The sequence below is a fragment of the Pelobates fuscus genome, chromosome 8 (genome assembly GCF_036172605.1).
Source record: "Pelobates fuscus isolate aPelFus1 chromosome 8, aPelFus1.pri, whole genome shotgun sequence".
NCBI classification, from domain to species: domain Eukaryota; kingdom Metazoa; phylum Chordata; class Amphibia; order Anura; family Pelobatidae; genus Pelobates; species Pelobates fuscus.
This window is the reverse complement of record NC_086324.1, coordinates 174,627,440-174,645,033: the sequence shown is the minus strand read 5'-3', so window position 1 is coordinate 174,645,033 and position 17,594 is coordinate 174,627,440. Positions and strand designations below refer to the sequence as shown.

The 17,594-nt window shown below is 47.1% G+C and overlaps 2 protein-coding genes across 5 annotated transcripts in view; one reads left to right on the top strand and one right to left on the bottom strand.

The window, feature by feature from the left end:
- MAPK7 (mitogen-activated protein kinase 7) overlaps positions 1 to 3,877 on the bottom strand; it is a 26,099-nt gene extending 22,222 nt beyond the window's left edge. For both annotated transcript variants that reach the window (XM_063430871.1, XM_063430870.1), the window contains exons 1-2: positions 3,598 to 3,877; positions 1,440 to 1,618 (exon numbers count right to left, since the gene is read on the bottom strand). The gene's annotated coding sequence lies outside the window, so the exon portion shown is untranslated. The remainder of the gene's footprint in view (positions 1 to 1,439; positions 1,619 to 3,597) is intronic.
- Positions 1 to 17,594, top strand: part of LOC134572070 (zinc-binding protein A33-like) — a 20,780-nt gene extending 3,186 nt beyond the window's left edge. For 2 of the 3 annotated variants that reach the window (XM_063430876.1, XM_063430875.1), the window contains exons 2-8: positions 1,138 to 1,211; positions 5,015 to 5,393; positions 7,633 to 7,728; positions 8,523 to 8,756; positions 15,458 to 15,480; positions 15,667 to 15,797; positions 16,504 to 17,594. In XM_063430876.1, the coding sequence (XP_063286946.1) occupies positions 1,204 to 1,211; positions 5,015 to 5,393; positions 7,633 to 7,728; positions 8,523 to 8,756; positions 15,458 to 15,480; positions 15,667 to 15,797; positions 16,504 to 17,048 (1,416 nt within the window). In that variant the 5' untranslated portion in view covers positions 1,138 to 1,203 and the 3' untranslated portion in view covers positions 17,049 to 17,594. Of the gene's footprint in view, positions 1 to 1,137; positions 1,212 to 4,393; positions 4,844 to 5,014; positions 5,394 to 7,632; positions 7,729 to 8,522; positions 8,757 to 15,457; positions 15,481 to 15,666; positions 15,798 to 16,503 lie in introns of those variants that run through there. The other variant, XM_063430877.1, reaches the window with a different exon arrangement.

Genomic DNA, 17,594 nt, shown 5'->3' with positions numbered 1-17,594 from the left:
CCTCCCTATAACCCCTCCTATTACTTCATATACCCTCCCTATAACTCCTCCTATTACTCATATAACCTTACCTATAACCCCTCCTATTACTCCATATAACCCTCCCTATTACTCCTCCTATTACTCCATATAACCCTCCCTATAACTCCTCCTATTATTCCATATAACCTCCCTATAACTCCTCCTATAACTCCATATAACCTTCCCTATAACTCCTATTACTTCATATAACCCTCCCTATAACTCCTCCTATTATTCCATATAACCCTCCCTATAACTCCTCCCATTACTCCATATAACCCTCTCCATAACTCCTCCTATTATTCCATATAACCCTCCCTATAACCCCTCCTATTATTCCATATAACTCTCCCTATAACTCCTCCTATTACTCCATATAATATTCCCTATAACTCCTCCTATTACTTCATATAACCCTCCCTATAACTCCTCCTATTATTCCATATAACCCTCCCTATAACTCCTCCCATTACTCCATATAACCCTCTCCATAACTCCTCCTATTATTCCATATAACCTCCCTATAACTCCTCCTATTATTCCATATAACCTCCCTATAACTCCTCCTATTATTCCATATAACCCCCCTATCACCCCTCCTATTATTCCATATAACCCTCCCTATAACTCCTCCTATTACTCCATATAACCCTCCCTATAACTCCTCCTATTACTCCATATAACCCTCCCTATAACTCCTCCTATTACTCCATATAACCCTCCCTATAACTCCTCCTATTACTCCATATAACCCTCCCTACAACCCCACCTATTACTCCATGTAACCCTTCCTATAACGCCTCCTATTTCTCAATACAACTCTGCCAATAACAACTCCTATCACTCCATATAACCTCTCCTAATAACTCATCCTATTAATACATGCATCCCTGCCTATTACTCCATATAACACTCCCAATAACAACTATAACTCCATATAACATCTCCCTATAACAATAACTCCATATAACATCTCCCTATATCTCCTCCTATTGTTCCATATAACTCCTCTTATTATTCTATATAACCCTCCCTATAATTATATATATATATATATATATATATATATATATATATATATATATATATATATACTTTCCTGAACTTTGTGTGCAGGTTTCATCCTTGGGACCTGGGCCTTTATCTTCTACAAGGTGTCTAAGTCTTCATTACAGAACCAGTATGGAGGGGTAAGTTCAGTGGAAGGTAATGAGTGGCTGTGTAATATAAGTAGGTAGACTAAGCATCATAAGGGCATTAGTTAAGACAGACCATCATGTTGGGTAAGAGCTGTAGATAAGACAGACAATCATTGTGGAGTAATGGCAGCAGATCGAAGTGAGTGACCATGATGATGGCCTAAGAACAGTAGATGAGATGACCATTGTTATGAGGTATGGACAGTAGATGAGACTGACCTTTGTTATGGGGTATTGACAGTAGATGGCAGAGATGGACTATCATGGCAGGAGATATCAGTGGCTCTCTGGGGTGTTGGGGTAGATAGCATGTGGAAAACCTTCTTTTGTCCAACAGTCCTCTTCTTACCTCGTGTGACATGTAACCCCTTTTTTCGCTTCCTGCTTTCTCTACCTCACTGCATGAAAGTAGACATTTTATTAATGCACATAACATATTAAAGAAGATGTATATGTGGTCTTCACCACTTAGTATGTATATGTGGTCTTCACTGCTTGTGTCATCAGGTGTGTTCTCTACTGGCAATTCCTCGGTCTGCATCACTTGGTATAGATCTACCCTATCTCCTGTGTCCTTACTACCAATGATTCCTCAGCCTATATCACTGGGTCTGGATCTATCCTATTTCCAGTGTCCTCTCTGTTACTGATTTCTAGTCTATCTCCTGTGTCCTCACTACTAGTAATTCCTTAACCTTTGTCACTGGGTCTGGATCTACCCTATCTCCTGTGTCTCCACTACCAATGATTCCTTAACCTATGCCACTGGGTCTGGATCTATCCTGTCACTGGGTCTTTATCTATCCTATCTCCTGTGTCTTCACTACCAATGATTCCTTAACCTATGTCACTGGGTCTGGATCTATCCTATCTCCTGTGTCTTCACTACCAATGATTCCTCAGCCTATATCACTGGGTCTGGATCTATCCTGTCTCCTGTGTCCTCTCTGTTACTGATTTCTAGTCTATCTCATATGTCCTCACTACTAGTGATTCCTTAACCTATGCCACTGGGTCTGGATCTACCCTATCTCCAGTGTCTTCACTACCAATTATTCCTTAACCTATGCCACTGGGTCTGGATCTACCCTATCTCCAGTGTCTTCCCTACCAATGATTCCTCAACCCATGCCACTGGGTCTGGATCTATCCTGTCACTGGGTCTGGATCTATCCTGTCACTGGGTCTTTATCTATCCTATCTCCTGTGTCCTCACTACTAGTGATTCCTTAACCTTTGTCACTGGGTCTGGATCTACCCTATCTCCCGTGTCCTGTCTACCAATGATTCCTCAGCCTATATGACTAGGTCTGGATCTATCCTATGTCCAGTTTCCTCTATAAGGATTTCTGAGCCTATATCACTGGGTCTGGATCTACCCTATCTCCTGTGTCTCCACCACCAATGATTCCTTAACCTATGTCACTGGGTCTGGATCTATCCTATCTCCTGTGTCTTCACTACCAATGATTCCTCAGCCTATATCACTGGGTCTGGATCTATCCTGTCTCCTGTGTCCTCTCTGTTACTGATTTCTAGTCTATCTCCTGTGTCCTCACTACTAGTGATTCCTTAACCTATGCCACTGGGTCTGGATCTACCCTATCTCCAGTGTCTTCACTACCAATGATTCCTTAACCTATGCCACTGGGTCTGGATCTACCCTATCTCCAGTGTCTTCACTACCAATGATTCCTCAACCCATGCCACTGGGTCTGGATCTATCCTGTCACTGGGTCTTTATCTATCCTATCTCCTGTGTCCTCACTACTAGTGATTCCTTAACCTTTGTCACTGGGTCTGGATCTACCCTATCTCCTGTGTCCTGTCTACCAATGATTCCTCAGCCTATATGACTAGGTCTGGATCTATCCTATGTCCAGTTTCCTCTATAAGGATTTCTGAGCCTATATCACTGGGTCTGGATCTACCCTATCTCCTGTGTCTCCACCACCAATGATTCCTTAACCTATATCACTGGGTCTGGATCTACCCTATCTCCTGTGTCTTCACTGCCGATGACTCCTTAACCTATGCTACTGGGTCTGGATCTATCCTATCTCCTGTGTCTTCACTACCAATGATTCCTCAGCCTATATCACTGGGTCTGGATCTACCCTATCTCCTGTGTCTTCACTACCAATGGTTCCTTAACCTTTGCAACTGGGTCTGGATCTATCCTATCTCCTGTGTCCTGTCTACCGGTGATTCCTCAGCTGGGGTCTTGGTCTATCCTATTTCCTGTGTCCTCTTTGATCCTGAAATAGATTTTTTATCCTAGACCAGTGATTCCTGCTTTATTATCAATAAATGTCCTCCTCAATATCCATTGGGTTTCTCTTCTTTGTAAGAATGTTTGTTTGAGCAGGGCCCTCACCATCTCTTGTTCCTATAAGTCCACGTTGTCGTGCTGAATTTACTGATATAAACTTTTCCATCCACTGTACAGCGCTGTGGAATATGTTGGTGTTTTAATAAGAATAGCCCTCTTCCCATTTCTCCATCTTCTTTCCCTTCGTTTGCAGAGTAATCTGCCTGTGTGTGCATGACCCCATTTCGCGGTCCCTTCCCATGGTGAATAACATGAGTATCACACAGTGAAATGCTATATTTCTGCCCCAGACACGTTATTTTCTTTGCATGTGTCTCTCTAATCCCCCCACCCTTTCCTAGCACCATTTCCCAGCCCCCCTCCCTGCTTTCCAAAGCTAAACCTCTCCCCCTCCCTTTCTGCTCCTTCCCTCCCTTCCATGAACGCTCTTTTTTTTTCTTTCTTTTTTTTTATCCAGTGTATGCCCTTGCTGTACCCCTTCGCTGTTATCAAAACTCAAAACAGTGACCCCTTGGGCTTGCAGTGACTGTACAACAATACACCATGCAGCCCAGCATGGCAGCAAAGAGTCCATGGAATGTGTACATCCAACATGCCTGCTCGTTCTCCTCCTTTGTGTACATGTGTGTGTGTATATATATGTGTGTGTGTGTGTATATATAATATATATATGTGTGTGTGATTCTCCCGCTCTCTATACATTGCCCCTTCCTCCACTCAGTCGCCCTCCTTTATTCTCCCCTTTTCTCTTATTCTCTTCCCCTCCCTTGTAGCCCCCCTCCTTCTCCCCCCCTCTCATTCTCTTCATTCCCCCATGCTCCCTCCTCTTTATTTCCCCTCCCCCCCTCCCTCCGCCTGTCTCCCTCCCCTCATGCAGCTTAGAGAGACAGACGCATGAGAGAGAGAGCGAGGCAGGGAGGAGAGAGGAAAGAGACAGACAGCCCCTGGGAGAGTGCAGGGGTCACTGTGGGAAATAGACAGTTCGAAATTAGGGAAACAATACAGAGACTGATATCTTTAGGGATATTTGAGGGGAAAGAATTAAAGAGACAGCAGCAGAGAGAAAGAGAGAGTCAGACAGAAAATAGAAATAGCTGAGAGACATAAAGGCATAATAAATAGAGAGACAAGCAGTTTATAGAGACTGCAGTGTGAAAGAGAGGTGCAAGTGACGGTCTGAAAGGCGCTGGCACTCTCAGGGAGGCTGAGTGACATCCAAAGCTAATCTGCACATTTAGACTGCTTTCTGCTGTTAGTGAGAGACCTCAATCAGGAAGTGACACTCTGTAAGGTAAGTGCACTCTCTGACAGTGGGCACAACAGGTAACCTGCAGATCTGGAGAGACTGCCTTCATTATTTTTAGTAAGAGATATGAAACAGGAAGTGGAATCATAGGTCAAAGGTTACGTGGTAGGTGACACAGAATACAAGGTGAGACTGTCTTTTTCTTTTTGTGGTCAGACAGGTGTGGCCTGCCGAATCATCATCTATGGCTTCCAGTCCAGCCCCATTGCCACTGCTGCCATCGCTGAGCTGCGCTTTATGTCGTGATGTGCCACGGGAACCGGTGACACTGGCATGTGGGCATTGCCTGTGTCGTGGATGCCTGGAGCGAGCGTGGAGGGGCCAAGAGAATTACCCCGCCTGCCCCAAGTGCCGTCCCCCCCAAGTGCCGACACCAGATGGGGTACAGAGGGGTGTGTGTACAGAACATGGGGACAAGTTACAGCTCTTCTCTCCGCAGGATGGCAGGATGCTGTGTGCGCGGTGCCGAGGGGCAGGAGAGCAGCACCCAGTACATAATCTGGTCCCTATACAGGAGGCTGTGGGAGGCTACAAGGTGAGAATGCAACTGTATATACAAAACATGCACAACAGACAGCATGGGCTGTGGTTCTAGGGTATATGGAGGCCAGGACAGTGATCGTAAAGCAGGTGGTGGTCCTAATTATTAGTCCTAAGGCATGTAGCTGTCTGGGCTATAGTATTAAAGCAGGTGGAGACCAGGACTGTGGTCCTAAAGAAGGTGATGGCCTAGTCCAGGGGTAGGCAACCTTCTGCACTCACAGATGTTGTGAACTACATCCCCCATAAAGTTCTGACACCCTATAAAGTTGGTAAAGCATCATGGGAAGTGTAGTCCAAAACATCTGGAGTGCCGAAGGTTGCCTATGCCTGGCCTAGTCTAAGGTAGATTTAGGCTAGGGCAGCGGCTATAGGCTAAAACGAGGCAGGAAAGACTAGTTTGTAAGGAGCTAGTGTGTGTGTAATATGTACACTTTTCATCCAATAAAATTTTCACAGAAATATAAATCTGTGGACAGTTAAAATGCAGCGGCTCAAATGGCTGCTAATGTTGTGTCTGTTATTATTAACTCAGACACATGGTCACATAAAATGCCCTTGGGCATACAGAACTGCATGAGCACTAAAGAGGTGGCATTTATATTGCTATAGAGACATCTCAAACAGAGGTGCATGTATATAATATGTACAGGTATACGACAAATAATAAAGTGGCACTTATGTATTATGTACAGGTAGACCGTAAAGTGGCACATATATATCATATATAGAGATATATCACAGAGTGTGGCATGCATATAATACGGGCAGTTATAAGTTAACTTTTTTGGTGCCCTAGGCCGCCATATACGTTTATATTTTGCCATTCATCTAGAAACACTAGTATTATTACATGCATAGACACACACAGTCACATACCCACATGGGCATATACACAGTCAAATACATACTTACCTGTACATACAGATGCAATCTGACACACAGACACATGCTTACATAGGAATACAGTCCCATACAAGAAATCACATTGTCTATTGTCACATTACATACATACATACATACATACATACATACATACATGGACATGCAGTCACACACATGGACATGCTGTCACATACATGATGGGCATGCAGTCACACACAGCCACATACATGATGGGCATGCAGTCGCACACAGCCGCATACATGATGGGCTTGTAGTCACACACAGCCGCATACATGATGGGCATGCAGTCACACACAGCCGCATACATGATGGGCATGCAGTCACACACAGCCGCATACATGATGGGCATGCAGTCACACACAGCCGCATACATGATGGGCATGCAGTCACACACAGCCGCATACATGATGGGCTTGCAGTCACACACAGCCGCATACATGATGGGCTTGCAGTCACACACAGCCGCATACATGATGGGCTTGCAGTCACACACAGCCGCATACATGATGGGCATGCAGTCACACACAGCCGCATACATGATGGGCATGCAGTCACACACAGCCGCATACATGATGGGCTTGTAGTCACACACAGCCGCATACATGATGGGCTAGCAGTCACACACAGCCGCATACATGAAGGGCATGCAGTCACACACAGCCGCATACATGATGGGCTTGTAGTCACACACAGCCGTATACATGATGGGCTAGCAGTCACACACAGCCGTATACATGATGGGCTAGCAGTCACACACAGCCGCATACATGATGGGCTAGCAGTCACACACAGCCGCATACATGATGGGCATGCAGTCACACACAGGCGCATACATGATGGGCATGCAGTCACACACAGCCGCATACATGATGGGCATGCAGTCACACACAGCCGCATACATGATGGGCATGCAGTCACACACAGCCGCATACATGATGGGCTTGCAGTCACACACAGCCGCATACATGATGGGCATGCAGTCACACACAGCCGCATACATGATGGGCTTGCAGTCACACACAGCCGCATACATGATGGGCTTGCAGTCACACACAGCCGCATACATGATGGGCTTGCAGCCACATACATGGACATGCAGTCACATACAAATAATAACACTGTAGAATGCATACATAGGCACGTAATTACATACATAGACAATGTCAGAGTTTGGGACATATAACAGGTGTTATGATACAAAATATTTAAAAGTTAGATACTTGTACATGATGTATAGGTAGACAATCATGATGATAAATAACTGCCTTTGAAGTCCGCACTGAGAGGTGTTTACATTTAATGCAATGATTCCTCTGTTCCTCCTGTAGGATGAGCTGATCTCTGCCATTGCCCCTCTGGAGTCCCGCCTGAAGGAGCTACAACAGATGCAGTGCGCACAAGAACAGATGATCGCTCAGCACAGGGTATGTCACAGAACCTCTAAGATTAATTACAGCTAACGAATGTGAGGTCTCTTTGTATGTGTTTGATAAGGCCTCAGGGATACAAGAAATATAATCCAGACTGCCGGTATCAGTCACAGCCTCCCGATACAGTCTGCCGGTATCAGTCACAGCCTCCCGATACAGTCTGCCGATATCAGTCACAGCCTCCCGATACAGTCTACCGATATCAGTCACAGCCTCCCGATACAGTCTGCCGATATCAGTCACAGCCTCCCGATACAGTCTGCCTGTATCAGTCACAGCCTTCCGATACAGACTGCCGGCATCCGTCACAGCCTTCCGATACAGGCTGCCTTTATCAATCACAGCCTCCCGATACAGACTGCCTTCATCCGTCACAGCCTCCTGATGCAGGCTGCCGGCATCCGTCACAGCCTCCCGATGCAGGCTGCCCGGCATCCGTCACAGCCTCCCGATGCAGGCTGCCCGGCATCCGTCACAGCCTCCCGATGCAGGCTGCCCGGCATCCGTCACAGCCTCCCGATGCAGGCTGCCCGGCATCCGTCACAGCCTCCCGATGCAGGCTGCCGGCATCCGTCACAGCCTCCCGATGCAGGCTGCCGGCATCCGTCACAGCCTCCCGATGCAGGCTGCCGGCATCCGTCACAGCCTCCCGATGCAGGCTGCCCGGCATCCGTCACAGCCTCCCGATGCAGGCTGCCGGCATCCGTCACAGCCTCCTGATTTGCAACCTAAATTTAATCCTGTATTCCCTCCAGCTATAAAAGAATGTGTCATTCTTTCACTTTCAGGGCAACCTTCTGAGTACCAAGCACCAAGTGAGCATGGAGTTTGAAAAACTGCACCAGTACCTGCGAGAGCGAGAGGAGCGACTACTGCGGGAACTTCAACAGGAAGGAGACCTTATCCTTGCTGAAATGGAAGAGAGTCTGAACAAGATCAAACAGAACTGTCAGGGAATCCTACAAACCATCAGCACCACCCAGCCACGGCTCTACGAACAGGACCCCATCTCCTTCCTGACTGTAAGTACACTCAAATATAATAAAACCCAGCCATGGCTCTACGTGCAGGACCCCATCTCCTTCCTAGCTGTAAGTACACCAAAATATAATAAAACCCAGCCACGGCTCTTCGAGCAGGACCCCATCTCCTTCCTCACTGTAAGTACCTCCTATAGAATAAATCCCAGTCACGACTCTACGAGCAGGACCCCGTCTCTGTACTGACTGTAAGTACCTCCTATAGAATAAATCCCAGTCACGGATCTACGAGCAGGACCCCATCTCCTTCCTCACTGTAAGTACCTCCTATAGAATAAATCCCAGTCATGGCTCTACGAGCAGGACCCCATCTCTTTACTGACTGTAAGTACCCACCATAGAATAATTCCCAGCCACGACTCTACGAGCAGGACCCCGTCTCCTTCCTCACTGTAAGTATCTCCTATAGAATAAATCCCAGCCATGGCTCTACGAGCAGGACCCCATATCCTTCCTGACTGTAAGTACCCACCATAGAATAAATCCCAGCCACGGCTCTACGATCAGGACCCCATCTACTTCCTGACTGTAAGTACCCACCATAGAATAAATCCGAGCCATGGCTCTGTGAGTAGGACCCCATCTCCTTCCTCACTGTAAGTACCCACCATAGAATAAATCCCAGCCATGGCTCTGCGAGCAGGGACCCCATCTCCCCCCTCACTGTAAGTACCCCCATAGAATAAATCCCAGCCATAGTTTCTACGAGCAGGACCCCATCTCCTTCCTCACTGTAAGTACCCCCATAGAATAAATCCCAGCCATGGCTCTGTGAGTAGGACCCCATCTCCTTCCTCACTGTAAGTACCCACCATAGAATAAAACCCAGCCACGGCTCTACGAGCAGGACCCCATCTACTTAATGACTGTAAGTACCCACCATAGAATAAATCCCAGCCATGGCTCTACGAGCAGGACCCCATCTCCTTCCTCACTGTAAATACCCACCATAGAATAAATCCCAGCCACGGCTCTACGAGCAGGACCCCATCTCCTTCCTCACTGTAAGTACCCCCATAGAAGAAATCCCAGCCATGGCTCTGCGAGCAGGACCCCATCTCCTTCCTCGCTGTAAGTACCCAACATAGAATAAATCCCAGCCACGGCTCTACGAGCAGGACCCCATCTCCTTCCTCACTGTAAGTACCCCCATAGAATAAATCCCAGCCACGGCTCTGCGAGCAGGACCCCATCTACTTCCTCACTGTAAGTACCCCCATAGAATAAATCCCAGCCATGGCTCTACGAGCAGGACCCCATCTCCTTTCTCACTGTAAGTACCCCCATAGAATAAATCCCAGCCATGGCTCTGCGAGCAGGACCCCATCTCCTTCCTGACTGTAAGTACCCCCAAATATAATAAAACCCAGCCATGGCTCTGCGAGCAGGACCCCATCTTCTTCCTCACTGTAAATACCCACCATAGAATAAAACCCAGCCACGGCTCTACGAGCAGGGACCCCATCTCCTTCCTCACTGTAAGTACCCACCATAGAATAAATCCCAGCCACGGCTCTACGAGCAGGACCCCATCTACTTAATGACTGTAAGTACCCACCATAGCATAAACCTCAGCCATGGCTCTACGAGCAGGACCCCATCTCCTTCCTCACTGTAAGTACCCCCATAGAATAAATCCCAGCAATGGTTTCTACGAGCAGGTCCCCATCTCCTTCCTCACTGTAAGTACCCATCATAGAATAAATCCCAGCCATGGCTCTGCGAGCAGGGACCCCATCTCCTTCCTCACTGTAAGTACCCCCATAGAATAAATCCCAGCCATGGCTCTACGAGCAGGACCCCATCTCCTTCCTCACTGTAAGTACCCCCATAGAATAAATCCCAGCCATGGCTCTGTGAGCAGGACCCCATCTCCTTCCTCACTGTAAGTACCCACCATAGAATAAATCCCAGCCACGGCTCTACGAGCAGGACCCCATCTCCTTCCTCACTGTAAGTACCCCCATAGAATAAATCCCAGCCATGGTTTCTACGAGCAGGACCCTATCCCCTTCCTCACTGTAAGTACCCCCATAGAATAAATCCCAGCCACGGCTCTACAATCGGGACCCCATCTCCTTCCTGACTGTAAGTACCCCCAAATATAATAAAAACCCAGCCATGGCTCTGCGAGCAGGACCCCATCTTCTTCCTCACTGTAAGTACCCCCATAGAATAAATCCCATCCATGGCTCTACGAGCAGGACCCCATCTCCTTCCTCACTGTAAGTACCCCCATAGATTAAATCCCAGCCATAGTTTCTACGAGCAGGACCCCATCTCCTTCCTCACTGTAAGTACCCCCATAGAATAATTCCCAGCCATGGCTCTGCGAGCAGGACCCCATCTCCTTCCTCACTGTAAGTACCCATCATAGAATAAATCCCAGCCATGGCTCTGCGAGTAGGACCCCATCTCCTTCCTCACTGTAAGTACCCACCATAGAATAAATCCCAGCCATGGCTCTGTGAGCAGGACCCCATCTCCTTCCTCACTGTAAGTACCCCCATAGAATAAATCCCAGCCATGGCTCTGCGAGCAGGACCCCATCTCCTTCCTCACTGTAAGTACCACCATCGAATAAATCCCAGCCATGGCTCTGTGAGTAGGACCCCATCTCCTTCCTCACTGTAAGTACCACCATAGAATAAATCCCAGCCATAGTTTCTACGAGCAGGACCCTATCCCTTTCCTCACTGTAAGTACCCCCATAGAATAAATCCCAGCCATAGTTTCTACGAGCAGGACCCTATCCCTTTCCTCACTGTAAGTACCCCCATAGAATAAATCCCAGCCATGGTTTCTACGAGCAGGACCCTATCCCCTTCCTCACTTTAAGTACCCCCATAGAATAAATCCCAGCCATGGCTCTGCGAGCAGGACCCCATCTCCTTCCTCACTGTAAGTACCCCCATAGAATAAATCTCAGCCATGGCTCTGTGAGTAGGACCCCATCTCCTTCCTCACTGTAAGTACCCACCATAGAATAAATCCCAGCCATGGATCTGCGAGCAGGACCCCATCTCCTTCCTCACTGTAAGTACCCCCATAGAATAAATCCCAGCCATGGATCTGCGAGCAGGACCCCATCTCCTTCCTCACTGTAAGTACCCACCATAGAATAAATCCCAGCCATGGCTCTGCGAGCAGGACCCCATCTCCTTCCTCACTGTAAGTACCCCCATAGAATAAATCCCAGCCATGGCTCTGCGAGCAGGACCCCATCTCCTTCCTCACTGTAAGTACCCACCATAGAATAAATCCCAGCCATGGCTCTACGAGCAGGACCCCATCTCCTTCCTCACTGTAAGTACCCACCATAGAATAAATCCCAGCCATGGCTCTGCGAGCAGGACCCCATCTCCTTCCTCACTGTAAGTACCCACCATAGAATAAATCCCAGCCACGGCTCTACGAGCAGGACCCCATCTCCTTCCTCACTGTAAGTACCCACCATAGAATAAAACCCAGCCATGGCTCTACGAGCAGGACCCTATCCCTTTCCTCACTGTAAGTACCCCCATAGAATAAATCCCAGCCACGGCTCTGTGAGCAGGACCCCATCTCCTTCCTCACTGTAAGTACCCCCATAGAATAAATCCCAGCCATGGCTCTGTGAGCAGGACCCCATCTCCTTCCTCACTGTAAGTACTACCATAGAATAAATCCCATCCATGGCTCTGCGAGCAGGGACCCCATCTCCTTCCTGACTGTAAGTACCACCATAGAATAAATCCCAGCCATGGCTCTGTGAGCAGGACCCCATCTCCTTCCTCACTGTAAGTACCCCCATAGAATAAATCCCAGCCATGGCTCTGCGAGCAGGACCCCATCTCCTTCCTCACTGTAAGTACCCCCATAGAATAAATCCCAGCCACGGCTCTGTGAGCAGGACCCCATCTCCTTCCTCACTGTAAGTACCACCATAGAATAAATCCCAGCCACGGCTCTGCGAGCAGGACCCCATCTCCTTCCTCACTGTAAGTACCACCATAGAATAAATCCCAGCCATGGCTCTGCGAGCAGGACCCCATCTCCTTCCTCACTGTAAGTACCACCATAGAATAAATCCCAGCCATGGCTCTGTGAGCAGGACCCCATCTCCTTCCTCACTGTAAGTACCCCCATAGAATAAATCCCAGCCATGGCTCTGTGAGTAGGACCCCATCTCCTTCCTCACTGTAAGTACCCCCATAGAATAAATACCAGCCATGGCTCTGTGAGCAGGACCCCATCTCCTTCCTCACTGTAAGTACCCCCATAGAATAAATACCAGCCATGGCTCTGTGAGTAGGACCCCATCTCCTTCCTCACTGTAAGTACCACCATAGAATAAATACCAGCCATGGCTCTGTGAGCAGGACCCCATCTCCTTCCTCACTGTAAGTACCACCATAGAATAAATACCAGCCATGGCTCTGTGAGCAGGACCCCATCTCCTTCCTCACTGTAAGTACCCACCATAGAATAAATCCCAGCCATGGCTCTGTGAGTAGGACCCCATCTCCTTCCTCACTGTAAGTACCACCATAGAATAAATACCAGCCATGGCTCTGTGAGCAGGACCCCATCTCCTTCCTCACTGTAAGTACCACCATAGAATAAATACCAGCCATGGCTCTGTGAGCAGGACCCCATCTCCTTCCTCACTGTAAGTACCCCCATAGAATAAATACCAGCCATGGCTCTGTGAGTAGGACCCCATCTCCTTCCTCACTGTAAGTACCACCATAGAATAAATACCAGCCATGGCTCTGTGAGCAGGACCCCATCTCCTTCCTCACTGTAAGTACCCACCATAGAATAAATCCCAGCCATGGCTCTGCGAGCAGGACCCCATCTCCTTCCTCACTGTAAGTACCACCATAGAATAAATCCCAGCCATGGCTCTGCGAGCAGGACCCCATCTCCTTCCTCACTGTAAGTACCACCATAGAATAAATCCCAGCCATGGCTCTGTGAGCAGGACCTCATCTCCTTCCTCACTGTAAGTACCCACCATAGAATAAATCCCAGCCACGGCTCTACGAGCAGGACCCCATCTCCTTCCTCACTGTAAGTACCCCCATAGAATAAATCCCAGCCATGCCTCTGCGAGCAGGACCCCATCTCCTTCCTCACTGTAAGTACCCCCAAAGAATAAATCCCAGCCATGGCTCTGTGAGTAGGACCCCATTTCCTTCCTCACTGTAAGTACCCCCATAGATTAAATCCCAGCCATTGTTCTGCGAGCAGGACCCCATCTTCTTCCTCACTGTAAGTACCCTCCATAGAATAAATCCCAGCCATAGTTTGTACGAGCAGGACCCTATCCCTTTCCTCACTGTAAGTACCCCCATAGAATAAATCCCAGCCATGGTTTCTACGAGCAGGACCCTATCCCCTTCCTCACTGTAAGTACCCCCATAGAATGAAACCCATCCATGGCTCTACGAGCAGGACCCCATCTCCTTCCTCACTGTAAGTACCCCCATAGATTAAATCCCAGCCATAGTTTCTACGAGCAGGACCCTATCCCTTTCCTCACTGTAAGTACCCCCATAGAATAAATCCCAGCCATAGTTTCTACGAGCAGGACCCTATCCCTTTCCTCACTGTAAGTACCCCCATAGAATAAATCCCAGCCATGGTTTCTACGAGCAGGACCCTATCCCCTTCCTCACTGTAAGTACCCCCATAGAATAAATCGCAGCCATGGCTCTGCGAGCAGGACCCCATCTCCTTCCTCACTGTAAGTACCCCCATAGAATAAATCCCAGCCATGGCTCCGTGAGTAGGACCCCATCTCCTTCCTCACTGTAAGTACCCACCATAGAATAAATCCCAGCCATGGCTCTACAAGCAGGACCCCATATCCTTCCTCACTGTAAGTACCCCCATAGAATAAATCCCAGCCACGGCTCTACGAGCAGGACCCCATCTCCTTCCTCACTGTAAGTACCCCCATAGAATAAATCCCAGCCATGGCTCTGTGAGCAGGACCCCATCTCCTTCCTCACTGTAAGTACCCACCATAGAATAAATCCCAGCCATGGCTCTACGAGCAGGACCCCATCTCCTTCCTCACTGTAAGTACCCCCATAGAATAAATCCCAGCCATGGCTCTGTGAGCAGGACCCCATCTCCTTCCTCACTGTAAGTACCCACCATAGAATAAATCCCAGCCATGGCTCTACGAGCAGGACCCCATCTCCTTCCTCACTGTAAGTACCCACCATAGAATAAATCCCAGCCACGGCTCTACGAGCAGGACCCCATCTCCTTCCTCACTGTAAGTACCCCCATAGAATAAATCCCAGCCATGGCTCTACGAGCAGATTGGAAGTACATCCTTTTAAATAGCCTCTAGTCTGTGACCCTATGTTTCATTCTTCATTATATTCTCATTCTGTTTTCCTCCCATTTTGCACTATGGAGCATTTTAATGTATTGTTATCAGAAATGGTTAATAGTGCAGATAACTCGATGTAAAATATTTAGATAATACAAATAAAGTAAATGTCACTGTGTATAACTGGGATGTATGTTTTCTATCCCGTCACTGCTGTCAGATAAGTTATAACTAACCTGTCATTTTACCAACAGCTCCCATTGTGTGTGTTTAATATCCCAAACCGTTTAACTTGTATTATTAGAAACTCTCTGTGACAATTTATTGATCTGTCTCTCTCGCCCTTTTCCAGGATATAAAGTCTTGTATGGAAATGTAAGTATCTGTGTATTTTATCCGGTTATGAGCTGTTAATAACACTTGAAACCCGCTATTGCTTTCATGCCAGCCATCTTGCTGCTGTCAGCCATTTTATTCTAGCACCGTTAAAGTCATAGATAAACAGAGAAAACCTGTTGAGAACTTTACCAATTGCATTCATTGATCTGTCTCTTTTCACAGCTGCTACAATGGCTATAGAGATGGCTTTCCTTCGCAAAATGTGGTTGCACCTAGAGATTTTGGCTATGGCGGTGTGAAGGATTTGATTCAATATACAGCCTGGAAAGATATGAAGTCTTATATCAGCCCAGGTGAGAAGGGTAACAGTCTACTAATGAAAAAATAACTACATGGGTGGGAGTTTGTGGTCTGAGCCTCCATCATGTACAGACCAATCTTACTGTGAGACAGTGAACAGGAGAAGGACATCATATATTGCAGGAAGCAAAGAGCAAGGAACACATGGGAGAAAAGTAAGGACAGGGGATAGGGGCTGGTGACGAAGGAGTGAACACAGGATACAAGTTGGTGATGAATAAAGAAATAAGCAGGAGTACAGTCTGGGAAACCGTGGAAACATATTAAGTAACATAAACAGAAGACAAGGGGAATGTGTTTAGAAAAGAGGGCTTGCGTATTGCCTCTAACGGAGAAGAGGTAATACGATAATGTAAGAAAAAAATAGAATAAAAAGACTTACCGAGAGAAGAGATACGGTTAGGCTAGTCAGGAAGATAATTCTGAATATAAAGAAAATTGAAGCAGAAAGTGGAGAAAACTAAATTTGGGGGGATTAGTACTAGTGGGGGGGGGGGGGGGGGGAAGCTATTGGGTGGGAGTTAGGGAAAACTTTTTAAATGGGGGGTGGAGATTAGAATCAATGAAAAATGTGGGTGGAAATGAAACTGGGAGACAGGAATTAGAGGCTGTATGACAGACAATTTTTAACAAAATGAATCTGGTGCAAAGGGAAGTGTGGTGTGTGAATCTAAATACACCTTTACAACCTTCTTTCAGCTTTGCCTAATATAATTATGGACCCCAGCACGGCTCATCTTAACTTGATCCTCTCTGAAGATTTAACCTGTGTCCGATACAGTGACACCAAGCAGTCTCTACCTGAGAACCCTCGCCGATTTGACTACTGTTGCTGTGTCCTGGGTACCGAGGGGTTCACCTCTGGTCGGCACTACTGGGCTATTGAAGTTGGGAGCAAGACCAAATGGAATCTTGGCTTGGCCAAGGAATCGGTAAACAGGCGTGGGGGCATCACCTTGTCTCCTGAGAATGGTTTCTGGATCCTCTGGCTGAGGAACGGACATGAGTTCAAGGCATTGGATGTCCCTTACCGGTCTCTCACTTTGAGGAGCAAACCACAGAGGGTTGGGATATACTTAGATTATGAAGGGGGTGTGCTTTCCTTTTACAATGCTGATGATATGTCCCACATCTATACATTTGTCACTTCCTTCACTGAAACGGTGTACCCCTATTTCTGTCCATGCCTCAACGATTCTGGAAAGAATGGGGGTGCCTTGAAAGTCCTCCATCATACTCCATAATGAATAAAGGGGGGAGGAAAGAAGGTAAATGGCTTCATCCCACCTAAAATCCTGCATCACGGATATTATATGTCTTTCGAGATGTTTTTTTTGAAGGCTATTGGAGGCAGTATTTCTAGTGTGTGATGTTATATTTCCCACTAAATAGTGATAATTTTTTTTTTTTTTAAGATCAGATAACCAAATTTTTGCAAAATGTAGGCCAAAATCACAGCTGGTAAACTTCTGTAACTCACCCAATTGTTACCGCTCAGCTTCTTAGGCCTATATTTTGGTTGTCAACTCACTGTTTAATTAAAAAGCCCCATGTAAGACGTGTATCCCCTTATCTGAAGACAATAAGAGTTTGTTTTTGATAACCTCTCCCAGCTCTCTTGTCCTCTTCCTGCTGAGGATATATTTGGTCATCGTGGCAGTGGTCCTTTCATTTAACACCTAGACAGCATGTATCCTGATGGGACGGGAGTCATTCCATTTATCTGCTCATTCAGATCTCAATAAACACATAACTGGATTAAACAAAAACTGTCTTGCTGGAGAAAATCA